Genomic DNA, 18,906 nt, shown 5'->3' with positions numbered 1-18,906 from the left:
AAAACGGACAAAAACGCATGCGTTTTCAAAAAACGCATGCGTTTTCAAAAACGCATGCGTTTTCAAAAAACGGATGCGTTTTTAAACGCATGCGTTTTTAACTATCTGAAAACGCACTTAGTAAAAACGGCCCAAAAACGGCCCAAAAACGCCATGTGTGTCTTCACCCTTAGGCTGCGTTTTCGCCGCTTTGTCTGCATTTGAAAATGCAAACAAAGCTGCGCCTACCGGGGCGGGCCATGGCCCGATCGCATCAGCGTTTCTAAGGGTGAAGACACACATGGCGTTTTTAGGCCGTTTTTGGGCCGTTTTTACTAAGTGCGTTTTCAGATAGTTAAAAACGCATGCGTTAAAAAACGCATCCGTTTTTTAAAAACGCATGCGTTTTTTGAAAACGCATGCGTTTTTGTCCGTTTTCCATTGCGCAATGAAAAACGGACAAAAACGCATGCGTTTTTAAAAACGGATGCGTTTTTTAACGCATACGTTTTTAACGATCTGAAAACGCACTTAGTAAAAACGGCCCCAAAACGGCCCAAAAACGCCATGTGTGTCTTCACCCTAAGACTGGTGCCACACGCACCGCTTTGTCTGTGTTTGAAAACGCAAGCGCAGACAAAGCCGCGCCTACTGGGGCGGGCCGCAGCCCGATCGCATCGGCATTTCTATGGAAACGCCTGCGATCGGGAAAAAGCCGACGGTGTTTTGCTTTAATTTAATGCAAAGCACCGGTGTCTTGTTTCCGAACGCAGGCGTTTCCATAGAAACACTGATGCGATCGGGCCATGGCCCGCCCCGGTAGGCGCAGCTTTGTTTGCATTTTCAAATGCAGACAAAGCGGCGAAAACGCAGCCTAAGGGTGAAGACACACATGGCGTTTTTAGGCCGTTTTTGGGCCGTTTTTAGTTTTCCTGGGAAACGCATGCGATTGATAACCCGATCGCATGCGTTTCTCTGGAAACGCATATGTGATCGCCCCAAACACCGCCCCCTGTTCATAACGCGACGCTAGCGGAACGTGTGAACGAGTCCTGAGGGTGTGTTCATACCTTGAGTTTTTCATATGCAATTTTTTTATGTTCAAATCAGGAGTGGAGTGAAAAAAGAGGAGGAGTAGCATCTCCATTATATGTTCTCACCCATTGGGGGACATTTACTTACAGTGTCGGTGTCTGCATTGGCTTTGTTACCGACCTGCTCTCGGTAAGAAGATACACATTTAATATTGTGTAGCTGTGCAGATAAATTTCTGGCGCCGAGACTATTTTCTGTCCCTGGGACCAAAATCTGTCCCGAGCACCAGAAATGTGTCCAACAGTCCCTGCTAGACCAATTTTCTTTTGGTCTACTTTCCGTCAGTTTACACCGCCCAAAAAGGGCTGCGACACATAGTAATTGTGTCTGAGTTTCCACTCCGCCAAAGCCACGCCCCTTTTCGGAGAACAGTCGGAGCAGACGGAAAAAGTCATTTTTTCTGGCGCCGCCAGATAATAAATAGGTCTGAGAGCAGAACATGTGCTGAGAGCGCCACAAAACTGGCGGAAACGCCATAGTAAATGTCCCCCCTTATGTTTTTCACCCATTTTAATTAAGTTAATTGGCAAAAACCGGTCAAAAAAGGGTGCATTTTCAAAATGCATCCGTTTTTGACCAGTTTTACCAATTATCTTAATTAAAACAGGTCAAAAAACGGATGCGTTTTCAAAAAACGCAATCTTTTTTCAAAAGCAGATGTGTTTTTTTTAACAATTCCGTTTTTTAATGGACTGCTTAAAAAACAGCCCAAAAACGGGTTCAAAACGCCACGTGTGCCGCCGGCCTAATGGGCACAGTAATATAGTGGGGATATGCCCTGCCGACCAAAAAAATAGTTGTCGGTATTTAGAAACTAAACGCATATGAGATCGGGCCCTGGCCCACCGCCATGCGCTTTCATGGAGGGCGGGTTCCTATGTGGCATTTTTTTTGTGCAATGCATTTCCCCTGCATTTTTCATTGCATTTTGGATGCTTTTAAAAATGCGTCAAAAACATCACACGGGAATCCGCGATGAGGGTGTGTCCACACGTGGCCTTTTTTTTTAGTCAAGATGCAGCTGTGGAAATATTTACGCAGCTGCTAACACTTCCAGCAATGAAGAAAAACCCTTCGAAACCAGCCAAACGCATTGTAACATTTGAAAATGGATGCGTTCTGACGCACACGTTTTGACTCAATAAAAGCGCCATCTGTGAACGCAACCTCTTGATATTCTACTAAACTTTTTTTTTAACAAAACGGATTTCCACAGAGAAGTCAGAGTGAGGGTGATGCCACACATGGCGTTTTGAACCCGTTCTTGGTAAGTATTTGAAAACGCATCCGTTTTTGACAGGTTTTACCAATTATCTTAATTAAAAATGGTCAAAAACGGATGCGTTTTTTAACGGACAGCTTAAAAACGGACCAAAAACAGGTTCAAAACGCCATGTGTGGCATCACTCTGAAGTTTGTGTTATCAAGAAGGCCACATTCACATGCTGGGTGGGTACAGAAATTCAGAGGGAGTTCGGAGGAGATTGTCGTTTCTTTCCGAGGGTCTATCCCTGCCTCAAATAACAGTGTGTGTCAGTGGAAAGACCCTCATAGCGTGTACCATTGCTATAGCATGTGTCCTCCTATGTCTGAGTTTTCGCCCCCTGAGGGTACACAAGGAAGCAGACGCCCCGTCTTGTTTCAAGTCCTTGGCTCCAGAACGCGGGCTCTGCCCGGGCTTGTTGTACATCGAGTCAATCTGTATGAATGACAGCCAGCTTTCTGCTGCTCCATATTATTCCACATATCAATCATCCTGCACAAGGGAAGAGGCAGGTGCTGACCTCACCTCCCAGGTGCGCTCTATTTTCCCTGCGGGATTCATAGTCAGCAGGCGTCACCCAGGCTCAGTCTCCCCCAAAAAATAGGTCTGTCAGGCCAAGAAGGTATAGAGATCAATTACCCTGAGAGGTAACTTACCGATTGCCAATTTCTGGTACAATTACACTAATACATTCATGACCATAGACAGGAGCATGTACAGGGCTAGAAAGAGCGCCACCCATGTCCACAGGTTGTGTCTGGTATTGCTTTTCTTCTACATTTAAGTGATGGGAAATGAACTGTGATACTACACACAACCTGTGGATAGATGTTGGCGCTGTTGTCATTTAGTGAAGTACTTTGCATACATTACCTGTATGTTATTCTGGGTCAAGACATGATTGTCGATTTTGAATTCAGTCCAGGATAGTATCAGTCAGATATGGGTTTTTCTGAAAGGACTTTTTGGAGTCTGACAATACTGTACAAAAGTTGCATTCCCATGACAGCAGGCCAGGAGCTCACCAGGACCTCGAGGGGAACGGAATTTATTTTATTAAAGGGGTTTTCCCATATAAGAAAATTTCAAATTTCAATCCCTAGTGATGTTAACAATAAAGATAATTTTTAACTGTTTACTTCACAATTTTTACAAGGTTTTATTGCTGTTTTAGGTCCTATCACTCCCTAAGCCTGTCAGTGTAAGAATATAGGGTGTGGGCGGGGACTCTCTAACCAGACATTTCATGATCTCTCTGACTATGTGGTTAGATTATCAAGGTACAGGTTTATAAACACTTTCATTTAGTTTCTGAATGTTGTACTAATATCTGACACATAGAAAGAGAGATGAGACGGATCAGAAATGATGAGATCCATGAGATGGAAATTACACACAATGACAGTCAGCTCTCCTACATCTCTGCTATTCTACAACAAATTAGATGAGCTTTGCCTCCCCAGATAAAGAACTTATCTGTCTGTAGCTCATCAATAGAGGTCAGTGTGTGTGTGTGAGCTCTGTCTTGGACTGTAGGGCTTTCCCATGTCTAGGGTTAACTGAAATTTCCATGTCTAGGGTTAACTGAAATTGTGTAGACCAGGACTGGTAAGAAACAGGTTGGACTTATATCTGTGAAATGCTGTATTTTTGTTCATAACAGTGATTTAGAGCAGTGCTTTTCAACCAGTGTGCCGTGGCACACTAGTGTGCCGCGACACATGGTCGGGTGTGCCGTGGGGAAAGTTCCCCAAACTATGGTGCCCCCTGTGTTTTGTTTCCCAGAGAAATGTAAAATGAGAAATACTATAGTCATGAGGCTGGAGTACTTCAAGTACCAGCTCATATGCTGAGTATATGAGCTGGCACTTGTACTCTGGCTTTATGGCCATAGTACTTCTCATTGTACCCCTTTATTTTGCATTATATGAGCCACATAATAATCAGCACCATATACTAAAAACAGGGAGAAACTGAGAACTGTTGAGGAAGAGCTCCGTGTGTGTCTTTCCACCATTCCTGCCAGGATATCCCTTATGTGTATATCGAAACAGGCCCAAGTTTCACACTGAGTAAAATAAATTTAGAATCTATATTATCAACTATATGTATAATATGACTGTTTTAGTGTCATTTTGTGCTATTTTGGTTGGTGGTGTGCCCCAGGATTTTCAAAGTATAAAAAGTGTGCCGCGGCTCAAAAAAGGTTGAAAATCACTGATTTAGAGAATGTGTTATTTTGTCTTTTTGGGAATAGACTGACCCTGAACTGGACAAAGCTGAATTTTCATTCATTTACTTTTTAATAACACTGACCAAAACCTAAAAATTTCTATGCAAATAACATAGGGGTAAACCAACAAGGAGTAACGACAGAGATCTCCCTGTCTGACTTTGCAATGAAGACAACCACTTTTTAAGTGATAGAGTGATTGTTGCAGCTCTTGGAACATTCAGGCTGCGGTCACACGTACCGCTCGGCGTCCGTTCATAACGCGACGCTAGCCCACAGGGGGGTTTCCAGAGAAACCCATGCGATCGGCGTATCAATCGCATGTGCGTTTGAGCCGAGGACCGCCCCCTGTGCGCTAGCATAGTGTTATGAACGGACGCCAAGTGGTATGTGTGACCACGCTCTCACGTTCAGTTTTTAGATACAGTTTTCAAAGGCAAAAGTAGGTGTGGATGAAATTGTTTGAGAAGATATCATTGAGAGGTGCCACACCTTCTCCTTTTTACACTCCACTCCCGGTTTGGACATCGGAAACTGCATCTGAAAAACTGAACGTGTGAACGCACCCTGAGCGATCAGCGGTCACCAGGTGAAGCTGGAGTGGCCACTGCAGGTAAAGAATGGTATTACATGCTGACAAATTAATTAAACCACTCAATATATCGTGAGGGGGGTTAAATGCGGTGTTAACGTGTTCAATTTGTAAACGCAATGCTGACAACAATGTAATTAGGCAAATCTCCTTTCCTCAGCTGTTGTGATACCTTTGAAAAAACATACGTTAACGCCATGTGTGAACGCACCCTAAAATGACAGACTGGGTACTCCACAACTGCACCACTCAACTGCGGGGTGTTTTTCTTTTATGGTATCCATACATTTGGGTAGCTTCCATGTCACATGTGCCATTGAATGTAAGGGTTTAGTAGAAGACCACCATAGCCATAAGTTGGGAAAGCTACCCGTGGCATGATCATGTATGACTGAGTGTTTGATACGGATCGGTGAATCCATGTCTATTGTTCATCTGTGTCTTTGTAGTCTTCTGTATCCAGTGACTCAACTGTGCGAAAAATTGGCAACATGACCAAGCAATCCAAGCTCTTACATATACAAGATGGACCCAGTTGCCTACCCGACCAGCGCCTATGTGCCCTCTCAGTTGCACGTGTAGGCTTGCGTCCTTTCACTGCAGGTATTGCATGTGACGTGGCAGCACCAGTGAAATTTGCAGTGGCACTGCCATGTGTGGGTATACTGGAAGGTCTTATATCCCCGACCACAGCACAAGAGCTCGCAGCTGTCTGACAGAGAGGATGTGCGGTTACACAGACGTCCGTGGGTTCCCATACTTCCTGTGGTATTGTCTCTCTCACAGAAGTTAGGGGAGCTCTCTACATACACCAGGTCAGTTTCGGCCGGTTTGTTGTAGCTCTGAGGATTCTTAAGTTTGAGAAATGTTGGGAGTTGCTGACGTCTTCCCCTTATTGGTTCCACCATTACGGCTTCCTTGTACCTGTCCTTCAGCATGTAGCCCACCTCTCTGAAATGAGGCAAAGTGACCCAGCATGTCTTCACTGTACACGAGCCCGAGACGCCATGACACTTACACTCCAAGCGGACATTCTTCTCTAAGAGCTGGAGATGATGGACAGAAGAAGAAACAAGACATCAACTCTGGGATTATTCACAGGACGATAGAAGATAGGCTTATTGGTGCCTTATTCACATTCAGATAAGAGGGATTGTCCCATGAAATTAAGACAAAAAATATTAAATATATCTTCTATTACCTTCCTTCCCACCAGGTTATTGTGCAGGTTCATGAGGGTACGGGCATTGCGCTTGACCTCCCTGACATCCAGGAACTCTTTGGACAAGCGTATCCCATGTTTCACATCGGCAGAGCACCCTCCCCATCTCCAGCCTTTATCAGGATCCTGGTTTCCATGTTTATCCCGGTCACAACCACAGTAGGTCAGGTTTCCATGACTGCAGGCATTGGTGATGGCATGGGCAATGCCAGCGGAAAGGATGGCATAGTAAAAGGCTGTTTCTCGGGTGCCTGTCATTGGAGAATGAAAAATTTGGTTAGAATTGTAAATTTTTGTACTTTAAAAGGAACCTGTTACCTCAAATTTCACCCACAAACCCCAGTATCTCGTTGTCTACTTCCAAATGGTCTAATGTTGTATATCTTGTTGTATGTTTTATATCTTTTAGACAATCCAGTTTTCCTTCTTTCAGCTTCTGTGCCCTAACCTAAGCTGCATTCACACGTTCCAGTTGAATTGGGTTTAGGGCATGTTCTTTAATAAGCATCAGGGGTGGGATCCAAAAGGTTTGTCCTGGCTCAGGCATGCCAGGTGTTAAAATAATGGCCACCTCACTGAGCTGGGGAGAACCACCCCTTGCCCCATCCCAACCTACAGCGGTCTGTGTGATGAAGCAAGGACACAGCTCCATCACACAGACCGTGGCTGAGGCGCGGACTCCCTTGTCCAGGTGATATCACCATGCATCCCTTGCACAACAGCTCTGGCATCAAGGTGAAGAAGGCGCAAAGAGAAGCGAGAAGCCACAAGGAGAGGAGCTATCGTGGGGGATCACTGTGACTGCTGGCTACTGGGGGGCATCATTGTGGCTACTGGGGCCATCACTGTGACTTCTGGCTACTATGGGGCATCCGTGTAACTAATGGATTCTGTGACTACTGGCTACTGGGGGCAACACTGTGGTTACTGTGGGGCATCAAAGGGGCTACTGGGGGCATCACTGTGACTACTAGGGACATTGCTGTGACTACTGTCTAGTGGAAGCAAACACTGGGGTTACTGGGGGGCAGGTACTGTGACAGCTGGCTACTATGGGGCAGACACTGTGTCTATTGGCTACTTGGGACAGGAACTGTACCTAATGGCTGCTGGCGTTGCTATTAGCTACTGTGGAGCTGGTGCTGTGATTACTGGATACTGTGAATGGCTTTCACTATTGGCTTCTGTGTAGGGGCACTGTGAACCATTTGATTAGCATCCTCTCCAAATTCTGGCACATGCACAGTGTATCTGTGAGTTCCACACCGACTCTGCGTGTCTCTGGTCGCTTTTGCAGACACACCGTGCATGTGCCATCATATGGATAGCTAGCTAATAAATGCTCCCAGGCCGCACATTGTATGTGATGCAGCTGTGAAAATATGCAGTGCCAGCACTGAATTCACAGTAGCACTGCGCATGCGCGAGGCAGTGAGTAGCCTCACTTCATGGTTGACCTGCCCTGCTGTCTAAATAAAAGTGATTTTTGGAGGAATGCTGCTACTATTTGGGGTTTGTGGGGGACATCATTGACAGGCAACTTAGGGGTTTGTGGTTTACTGTACCATACAGCCACATAGTTACAACATTGGGATACCATCTGATATGCGTAGAGTCCTCTCTTTTTTAAGGAGGAAGCCCTGTCTGCAGTCAGACCACGACCTAGAAATAATTTCCCACTGGGATAAATAAAGTTTTATTCTATTCAATTCTAACCTATATGGAGCAGATTATCCATAGAATAATAATGTCTGTGCAGGTGGATTGCCTTATCCAGATAACACTTATCAGCTGTCATCAACATTTATCAGGATTCTCCTCATCCCTTAAGACTTCATTGATTGAAGCCCAGATGCCATTAATATATGAAGCTTTTACAGTAACAACCATTTTACTGTAGGGGATTTATATGTAATGGATGAGATATGGATTTACAAATAACATGCAAAACCATATCCATAGAACTGGGTGTAGCTGTAATGGGTGCACATACAGGGCTCCTCATATATGGGACATTATACATAGGACACAAGGTTGGTGCAGGCCTATCGGGGCCTAACAGATTCAAGATTTACTTCAGCAAAGAAGACTAATAGGCCTTTTTGCCCATAGTAACCAATCACAGTGCAGCTTGCATCACTCCAAAGCAGTCTAAGAAATAAAAACTGAGCTCTGATTGGCTGCTATGGACAACAAGGCCTATTTTCCTGTCAGGCATTGTTAACAAATGAATTTCAGTATTATTTTCACTACATGTCATGGACCACTGCTGACCAGCACTGAATATTTCTAAATTGTCCCAAGTTAACAGCATAACACAAACGTTAGACTTGAATGGGGAGATTTATTATGATGTTTCTGAGGTAAAACTATTCTAATTGCCAATGGAAACTAATCAGAGCTTAGCTTTAATTTTATAAACAGCTGTGGAAAAGTGAAAGCTGACCTCTGATTGGCTGCCATGGGAAACTTAAACAGTTCTGCTCTAAGAGACTTATGATAAATCTCCCCTGATATGTATAACATTGATTGATTGCCCCCTGTTGTATCCACCACATAAAATTACTGAAATTATACCGGATTCTATATAAAACCTTCTGCGAAAGAAACCGCCATCTAGTGCACACCTTGTAACGCTGCATTCACAGGTGATTTACTGCTTGGAGACAAAGGAATTTGGAAACGCATTTCATCATTGTCTTGTTGTTACAGATTCTGGACAGAGGTAGATAATAAAACCAGAGGGTGCCTGAATATTTCCATTTACCAGTATAGGATTTATAGAGACGTGAGTTATGATAACAGGCGGGGAATGTATACATTTCATATTGTTATATATGTCCAGACAATGGTGCAATACATTGGTAAGCAAAGGATTAGGAATGTTTTATTCATAATATTCTTATCTAAATAAATTGCTTAATGATTTACCCAGGGCAAAGATGTACCTGGACCCCCCAACAAGTATGTCAGACTAGCAACTCAATGCTGCATGCAATGTAGACTTTAGGAATGAATAGAAATCACATTCGACTAATATGAGCCCTAACCTGGCCATATACACTAGATGTGTTGCATCTGATTTCTGGTACATTCCGACTATTGGACTTTAGCAATGTTAATGGCATTGGAGGTACATAACTGGGGATGTACTTACTACCGAATGAATAGGAAAAATTTTCAAATTTGTTCTTTAAAAGTGGCCATACTTGGCAAACGCAGCAAATTTTGGTAGGTCTAACTGTAACACACCATGGTCTGACCTTTTGGTGTGGATTCCCCTGGTACCGGAGTGACTGGCTTGATGCGCAGCGTAGTCGGGGCAAGGGTAGCTTGGTCCAGGTAGGCAGGGCAAGCGAGGGAATGCAAGAAATGGAATAGGCCATGATGTAATGGAAGGGTCCCCCTTGGGAATTCCCTGTATATGTGTGGTGAAGGGATCACTGGACAGATGGTGGAGGGAGGCCCGTGATGGTAGTGGCAGTCAGAGATGACACGTGGAGACTCGGAGAGGTTATGAAAATAAAACTCACAGTTTCTGTATTGCAAGACTCCAACAGGTCCTTTCTGCCAGATCCACATGGTAGCTGGTTGTTGGATTCAGTCTGGATGTAGCTCACATCCTTTGGCTTAGGGCTGGAGAAAGAAGTAGGCTGCTTGGCAGCAACTTTAGGCAGACTCTGAGCAGAGGCAGAGCTGCAGGCCTGAAGGAGAGGATAGGCCTCTCAGGGGAGACAGCAGCAGCAGGCTGCTTATCTCTGCAGGCACTGTGTGCTGTGAAAACTCCAGGCTTAGACTGTTCGAACTCTGGAGCTTAGTGATGTGTAGTTCGCAAACGACCCAGCTCTTGTTAGTGAATGAACCGGCTCCCCTTAGTCAACCAATGGCTCACTTAACCCTGCCCTTTAACCGGCTCACCACTCCCCCTTTGACCCAATACAATCGGGTTAAAAATGAAGTGGTGCGGGGTGTCTTATTGGCCTTCGGCCCCCTATTATATATTTAACAGGGAGCCTTTCAGGAGCCAGTAGAGCCAGCTCTTCTTAGTGAGCGGAGCCTAATGATCCAGCTCACTTAGAAGAGCCGTAAGGAGGCAAATTCCAAGGTATAAATAGGCTGAACTCTCACCACCTAGATTGGTATAATACAGGTGGCCATACTCTACTAACTTGCTGGGCGTCAGATAAAGCGGGCTGTTAGATAACCAATATGGCTCATATCAGGCTTCTATAGACAAAAGTTAACCATTTCTTGTATATTACAGGTATCTCCACACGTACCTACTTTTAGCTCCGGTCCAAATAGACTAGGCTCTGCAAAGGAGCTGCAATTCCATCGGTTATGCTGAAACTGGTAGCGGCATTCATCAGTGGCTAGTCGTGCGCCAGTCCCGATGGCGACCATGGCATCAGGACGGGCTTCACAGATGCTTCTCTGTCTTGGGGAAAGTCCTGGCATTTTTCGGCAGATAATACTGGCCCCAAGAGCTAGCACTGAAGACACCCCTCTGACAAAGAGAAGACAAATGACACAACATTTAAGGATTGTGATGACCTGAAATCAAATGTAAAATTCCTGTAAATGAATAGGGGGTTATATGAGATTAGCGTGTTTGATATTGCATAGAAGTCACATCATTGTTATTGCTGTATTATAGGAGGACATACACTGAGATTCTCTACAGAGGAAATCATACGTGGAGACAAGCGGCCTGCACCTGCTCCTTTCACTCCATATAACACCATGAACAGCCACTGTCATCTCTACAGCGCTGCTCGATTCCGGAGTATTGAGACCATACAATGACAACCTCATGAATATTGATTCTGCAGAGAACTATGGGTCATTCACCATCCATAGAAGCTACTGGTCCCCACAGTGTATGATAAGTGCACAGCCTAATAGTCCTGGCATGGTGTATGTAAAAGCATGGGTGGACTGTGCAACTATAATAAGGGGTAATGCCTAAAGGACAAATTGTATAAATGGTTAGTGTGGTACCAAGAATGATGCCAGTCACTTTGAAGCAGATCATGTACCATCCGCCAGGAGCCTTCAAGGAATCTTATATCCATATAAGATCAGTATAACTTATGCCCAGAGCTAGACTATCCCGATGAACTGATAGACCCTCTTGTAAACCTGTTTTGCTTCGGGAAGCTGAATGGGTTATATGATACTACACATCTACAGTATATGTAACTTGCCAAATACCTTCATATTGTTACATTAACATTAGCATAGTTGTCATTTGTCACTTATTTGCCATTAGGCATTAGAGGGGGCATCCTCAAGAGTAGGACAATTACATAACATTTTTAAAAAATATTTATAATCTCCTCCATATATCGGCAGTAGCAGATTATAATATGGGCTGTTTGGGCAACAACCTCAAGATTTCTAGGGGGCCCATGACCACCTAAACAAATCACCAAGTTTGATAATTTCCTGTAGAGATAATGAGAGAGACAACCAGCCATGAAATCCTCATACATGCGTTCTCAACACACATGGGGCCACATTTACTAAGGGTCGGTCGGACGCATTTCCGTCAGGTTTCGCAATTTTTTCCGATTTGTTCTGAATTTCCCCGGGGGGGGGGGGGGGGGGGGCGTGGACGTCGGACAACCCGACAGATTCAGACAAACTGCGGAATTTAAAATCCAAATTGTGTCGCAAGATCAGCACTCACATGGACCAGGAAGAAGAAGGTGAACTCTGGCGGACCTCAGCGGGGAAGCGACACATGCAGGAAACGGACGGGTAAGTAAATGTGCCCCATAGAGTACTTTTAGGACCTTCAAAGCTTTTATGAAGGTCCTCAAAAATGAAAGTGGACAATAGGGAAACCCCTCCATTCCCAAGTAGCTTGATTTGGTTACTGTATCTAAGAAGTACAATTTAAAAAACAGGCATATGTATATTGGTATAGCACAACATAGGCATGTAATGAGACCATGGGCTCCTCTATCCAAATGTAACCCTGTGGAATAAAATCTGCCGCCATATGCGGTGGGGACACTTTCTGCTCTGATAAATTTGATGCTGCAGGTCCGTGTACCAAATTTACCCTGTAGGAATTTGGGCATGATCGGGTTAACCGGAGGAACCTTCTCTGTTGTGCCAAGCCGGGCAAAGATGTGGGAGAGAAAAAAAAATTGGAATGGTGGCAGATAACAGGTCATGAAATCCTCTATCGATCCATCCGCAGCCTGTAACTGAACTCCCCAAAACTACACAAGGGCCCATTCTCTGCCGGCCGCCCAGAACAAAACGCCTGTGTCCCACTAACAGATCAAGCGCCCTGTCAATTATCACTAACGTCACTTTCTTATTTATTTATTTATCCCGGAATACAAGGGATGCTCACTGCGCCTCATGGGAGCGCAAAGCTCAGGAGGGAGGCACTCAGGGGGGACGGCACACCTTAAAGGGGACCATCACCTCTCCAAAAGATGTCTTTTGACACCCTCAGTGCTGATTGGACAATATCAGACTTTGCATGGCCACACGCCAACCGATAACACCCTGCTGGCAATTTATTTTTTTGTATTTCTTAGAGGGATAACAGAGGGATTGTATGATCAATCAGAGACAAAGGGATGGATATAATGCAGAGATATAGGAGATGATCAAGAATTGTTGTTTAAAGAGGGAAAAAGTTAAACACTTTATCTCTGCTTGCTTTCAATGACTAGAATCCTTCATTGCTTACTTCCAGGGAATAACAAGGAACCATAACTGACTTAATGAGCCATTCGCAGGTGATCGGATGATACCCATATGGTGCATCTGTGTGTCCAACCAGGGCAGATTTTTATCAACTTGTTGAAAGTTTTTAGTCAATGACAGCAAGCAGAGATTTGGGGACACAACATGTATATTTGGAAACTGTATAAGAAGCCATGGCAGGTTGTGGTTTGGATTATGTGCATAGCTATCAGCAGCTCATGTCATCTATCACATCTCCATACAATGATACGCCTCGCCCATTTTCCAGGCAGTCGCATGTTTAATGAAGATTGATTTTCGGAGTTTTCTGTCTGGTCTGGTATAACTTGTCTGGGACGTGCCCACATATCAAAGCCATGTCTATCATGGGCGCATTTGCCAAGATACACGAATGAAGGGGAAGCTATATGATCCTGTATAGCTATTCTCTAATCGCTGCTGGGTACATCTGGTTATATAAGCTACTTTACCTGATGGGAGCACCACCTTGCCATATGCATATGGGCACTATAAATGGGGGGGGGGGGCAATGCTCAGGATACCCCCTTTATGCAATGCACAATAGAGCAAGTACACTTTCACCTATGACATTTGTTATTAGTGGCTCCAGATTTCCTGGCCATGAATGATCCCATGTTATCCCATGTCACATAATAGTGTATAACCAGCTGATCAGTGAGGGTCCAACTGCTGGAACCCCCACTGATCACGAGAACGGGTCCCAGGTGCAGCGGCACGACGAGCACGTCTCCTGACACTCCATTCAATAGTATAGAAGCCCTTGTGATCGTTTGGGGTCCCAGCAGTGAGACCCTCACCAATCATCTAGTATACCCTTATTCTTACGTACTATTACGTAAACAATCGCTACAACGCTGGGTTCCACTAATCAAAACCTCAAAGGACGCGTCTATTTTACTAAATACATATATTCCACATGTCATTACAATCTCTATAACTGTACTGTTCCTCTCCAATTACTCCCACATATTCAGGAATAAGGTGACAACTAGGTGTCACCAGTGGTGGTGGTGGGGGTGGGAAACATGCTTCAGGTGTCATGTTAAAGATAATCTCATCCTTCAGAATATCTGTATCTGCCTGTATATCTAGTTCTGAATCTCCCAGAACCACAAGTCTGATATGTTCTGAAAGATGAGATTATTGTGGCTAATTTACTAAGGGTCCGCGGATTGCATTTCCTTCAGACTTCCCAACATTTTCAGAATTTGCAACGCTGTTAAAGGAGGGGCATTGTGTCGCACGCAATCGACAGAAATTGGGGGGACGGGCCGTCAGACGATCAAACTGATTCGGACTAAGCGCGGGATTTAACATTTAATTTTTGTCGCAAGAAATTGCACTTAGATGCACCGGGAAGAAGAAGGTGAACTCCAGCGGACCAGAGCGGGGAAGCGACACATACAGGATATCGGGCGCATGATCTTCGTGAATCGTGGCAGATGTGCATCTTTCTGACAATGCACTTTCGAGGATTGCGGAGGACGGGTAGGTAAATGTGCCCCATTATCTTTTCATTTCAGTCAATTATTCCACCTTTGAGTAGATTTTTTTTTATAGGTAAATGGGTGAAATTTACACAAAAGAGGGAATTCTAGGAGCTTTCATACCTTTCATACGAGAGGGATGGTTGTTTAATGTGTTAAAATCTGGTGATAGGTTCCCTTTAAATTCTGCTGTATTAACCAGTGAGTTTGAGCTGGACCCAGCCCGGAGGTATTTTATTTATTATCATTAACACTTTGTTGGGTGTTTTTTTTCCGCTGCAAATGCAAATTTGCCTTATTCTGGAACTGCTATTTATGCAACTACCTGCTGCACAGGTAGATGAATTTCCATACTTGTTACACATGTCCCTGGATCACATTTGGCAGGAGCTGGCGGAGTAGTAGAGCTGTACAGGGTGGGTGCAGGGGCACCCACAGAGGCACCCGGAAGAGGACCATCCCCACATCACACTGAGGAACCTGCCGGAGGGGAGTGATGGACAGGGGAGGGTGGGGGGACCAGTTGTGCCAGGAGGAGCGCACTACAGCTGCCAGACTGTTGCATTCTTTGAGAACAATCTGCTCTAGACTTGCACATACACACATACACATCCATACAAAGCCAGGAGGAATGAAAGATATGAGAGCGCAGGTTGCTGGCAGGGAAATAGGTTGCTGTAGAAACAGGTGTGTTTGTTTGGCTTCTCCGGGGGAGGCGCTAGGTGGTATTTTGTCACAAAACATCACTTGTGGCGACACTGCCCATTGTGGGTAAGCGCTGGCATTGGCACACCCTGCCCTACATTCAGTACTAGATATACACATAAAGGGGGCAGATCCGTGGACATCATACATGCCATCACAGTTCTTACATACCTATAGAACAATACAGAATTGGGTGAGATGTCCTTACCCCTCTCCGCAAAGCACCAAGCCAATGCAGATCACGGTGTGACACAGGTCCAACACGCTCAGCTTCAGTCTCATACTGTATCCAGACCCGTCCTTTACCCCCACTTGTCAGTCTGTTGGAGATTTTTCTTCTTTGCGATTTTCCAAACTCATTCTACCTGCGCGAATTGAAAGTGTGTCATCAGGGAGGCGCACAAGGAGGCTCTGGATGAAAAGCGATGTATATAGCGACAGAGCTGTCACTGTTCCTTCCAGATGCAAAGCACGGCACAATGCCACTGGTGTCTGACACTGCTGCTTCCCTCCCCTGATGCGTCCTTGAACGCCTCCGAAATCTCTAAGGAGCTCCGTGCCCACCTCTAGCAATGCGTTATTGTGACAGCTGCCATTGTAAAGATCCATGATAATATATTCAGCAGTGTATTACCTAGAGCTGGTACCTTCTCCATTGATGGACAGCTGGCGGGATGGACGTCAGGTCACCTGTGGACAGGTGGCTCCAGCCTCCATACCTTACAGATGAGCGGATCCTCGCACTAGTCCCTGCCCTGTACTAATTTTACCTTAAATGTTTGGAGGCGTGTGATAGTCATGGGGGGGGGGGGGTGAAGGAGAAGGTGGGTTAAACAATTCACTAACTCCTGCCAAAAAATATTCTCTCCTATTCATTCCTCCAGCACCTGCCCCTCCTGTAGAAAGAGCTGGAGGACTGGGAAAGGGGGGGATAGCTCACTGGGTGGGACGTACTGTCAAAGGGATATTGCTTACTATGATGGTGCTAGCAGCGAGGTTGTCTTCAGATCAAGCCCCTGGGAGCTAAAAAAGAGAGAAAAAAAAGCAAGGTGGAGGCATTGTAGCCCGTGGGGCTGTCAGCAGATAGAGAGGGAGGGGGGAGGTGGACTGTTATCATGAATCTTGCTGACATCCTCTGCTACATATCACCTTATATTTATATCTATGTGGAAGCTATAGCTAGATATGTAACCAATCACCTGGAGGCAGCCGGGGGCGCTGTAAATGATGCCAAATATTATACAAGTAGCAAATCCTGATAGAAGATTACATGGATGTGTTACTATTGTGACACCAAGGTAGATGTCACTATATTTAAAGGGCATCTCCAGCTACAACAGTCAGCCAGAGCAGAGAGGATATGGAGCTGTTCAGTAGAGCTGAATGTAACTTGACTTTAACAGGATTTTCAGCCAGGAAATTTTTTACATCAAGCACTGTGTTTCTAGGGGAATCTACCTAGATTCCACTTGGGGCTTAATGTTTCCAATATTTGGTAGCCACCCATTTACTTTAACCAAGCCCCAACAGCAAATCTTTTGCACAGCCTTATTTACCTTTCTGTAAGACACCTGTTTGCTCCAAAACAAGTGCCTGCTGTAAGACAGCTATCTGCTGCAAGACAACTGGCTGCTATTAGACAACTGCTGTAAGACAGCTATCTGCTGCAAGACAACTGGCTGCTATTATATAACTGCTGGAAGACAACTATCTGCTGCAAGACAACTGGCTGCTGTAAGATAACTGTCTGCTGCAAGACAACTATCTGCTGCATGACAACTGGCTGCTATTAGACAACTGCTGTAAGACAGCTATCTTCTGCAAGACGGCTGGCTGCTGTAAGATAACTGTCTGCTGCAAGACAACTGGCTGCTATTAGACAACTGCTGTAAGACAGCTATCTGCTGCAAGACAACTGGCTGCTATTATATAACTGCTGGAAGACAACTATCTGCTGCAAGACAACTGGCTGCTGTAAGATAACTGTCTGCTGCAAGACAACTATCTGCTGCATGACAACTGGCTGCTATTAGACAACTGCTGTAAGACAGCTATCTTCTGCAAGACAACTGGCTGCTGTAAGATAACTGTCTGCTGCAAGACAACTGGCTGCTATTAGACAACTGCTGTAAGACAGCTATCTTCTGCAAGACAACTGGCTGCTGTAAGATAACTGTCTGCTGCAAGACAACTGGCTGCTATTAGACAACTGCTGTAAGACAGTTATCTGCTGCAAGACAACTGGCTGCTATTATATAACTGCTGGAAGACAACTATCTGCTGCAAGACAACTGGCTGCTGTAAGATAACTGTCTTCTGCAAGACAACTATCTGCTGCATGACAACTGGCTGCTATTAGACAACTGCTGTAAGACAGCTATCTGCTGCAAGACAGCTGGCTGCTGTAAGATAACTGTCTGCTGCAAGACAACTGGCTGCTATTATATAACTGCTGGAAGACAACTATCTGCTGCAAGACAACTGGCTGCTGTAAGATAACTGTCTGCTGCAAGACAACTATCTGCTGCATGACAACTGGCTGCTATTAGACAACTGCTGTAAGACAGCTATCTGCTGCAAGACAACTGGCTGCTGTAAGATAACTGGCTGCTGCAAGACAACTGGCTGCTATTAGACAACTGCTGTAAGACAGCTATCTTCTGCAAGACAACTGGCTGCTGTAAGATAACTGTCTGCTGCAAGAAAACTGGCTGCTATTAGACAACTGCTGTAAGACTGTTGGCTGATGTAAGAGTTTAAGGAGATGAAGATGGAACTGGGCAACAGGAGAATCACCCCTATGTTCTCTGCAGAATTTCTACAATTACAAAATTGTGATCCACACGTATTATGCAGTCTGCGGCGTACACTGCACAAAAATACATGTGCAAACTGGTTGAACATGTATTTATGAAGTGTCTGCGCTAGTATTGTGTCAGGCCTGCGTTCTGGGACGTATTCGCATCGGCCACCACATTTATGTCGGAAGTCTGACATGTGCTGCACACTCCTTACACTGAGTGCACTCAGTTCATGCACTTTGGGTGCCCGCAGTGTGCGCCACATTCATGAAGACCGTGCTCCGATGAGCTGTTACCCACTGTTGTAAAGGGAGGTTTAGCATCTCAAAATACTGGGCCAATAACCTCCCAGGGCCCATGCCACCCATGAGGTGCTAATATGGAAACGCTGGTCTACATTTACTAATATATTATCGCATGTTCCATTTTCATAATATTTTTTTTATCTATTGCTCAACTTCGATTTCTTCATTTGGTCATTGACTTGTCATAACTTGAAGCGTCAGATCTTTAGGATGTACAGTACTTACTGATGGGACTAGAAGGTTGGTTACACCCTCTTGACCTGGGGGCTGAAATAGCGATATAAATTCCTGCATGATATACTATGTCTCCATAATTAATTATTTTTACTTGGAAATTTCAGTATGTTATGGGAAGTTATTAAGCCTTACTGCAGAAAGCAGCTACCCCTAACAAGTCTTAGGCTGCATTCACAATGCCGTATTTGGCACGTATATACGGCCTATACGTGTCCCCCATAGATGGCAAATGG

At 44.8% G+C, this 18,906-nt stretch overlaps 1 protein-coding gene and 1 long non-coding RNA gene across 4 annotated transcripts; one reads left to right on the top strand and one right to left on the bottom strand.

Annotated features, from left to right (window-relative positions):
* Window positions 1-3,423: 3,423 nt before the first annotated feature.
* LOC140077047 (protein Wnt-7a-like) lies at window positions 3,424-16,324 on the bottom strand. 2 transcript variants are annotated; one of them, XM_072123901.1, is made up of 5 exons: window positions 15,965-16,324; window positions 15,539-15,691; window positions 10,666-10,892; window positions 6,365-6,636; window positions 3,424-6,209 (listed from the first exon to the last, which is right to left on the bottom strand). In XM_072123901.1, the coding sequence occupies exons 2-5, from the start codon at window positions 15,610-15,612 to the stop codon at window positions 5,730-5,732; spliced, it is 1,053 nt and encodes a 350-aa protein (XP_071980002.1). In that variant the 5' UTR covers window positions 15,613-15,691; window positions 15,965-16,324; the 3' UTR covers window positions 3,424-5,729. The 2 variants fall into 2 exon arrangements, with proteins under 2 accessions (XP_071980002.1, XP_071980001.1); XM_072123900.1 differs by having other exon boundaries at window positions 15,539-15,695; window positions 15,965-16,322.
* Window positions 8,462-11,741, top strand: LOC140077048 (uncharacterized). Of its 2 annotated transcripts, none has more exons than XR_011849692.1 (3): window positions 8,462-9,110; window positions 10,650-10,951; window positions 11,043-11,741. It is a non-coding gene; the product is annotated as an uncharacterized lncRNA (long non-coding RNA). The 2 variants fall into 2 exon arrangements; XR_011849691.1 differs by having other exon boundaries at window positions 8,462-9,173.
* Window positions 16,325-18,906: the final 2,582 nt, after the last annotated feature.

The sequence above is a fragment of the Engystomops pustulosus genome, chromosome 9 (assembly GCF_040894005.1).
Source record: "Engystomops pustulosus chromosome 9, aEngPut4.maternal, whole genome shotgun sequence".
NCBI classification, from domain to species: domain Eukaryota; kingdom Metazoa; phylum Chordata; class Amphibia; order Anura; family Leptodactylidae; genus Engystomops; species Engystomops pustulosus.
Note: the sequence above shows the minus strand (reverse complement) of the source record. Positions and strands in the feature narration are given on the sequence as shown.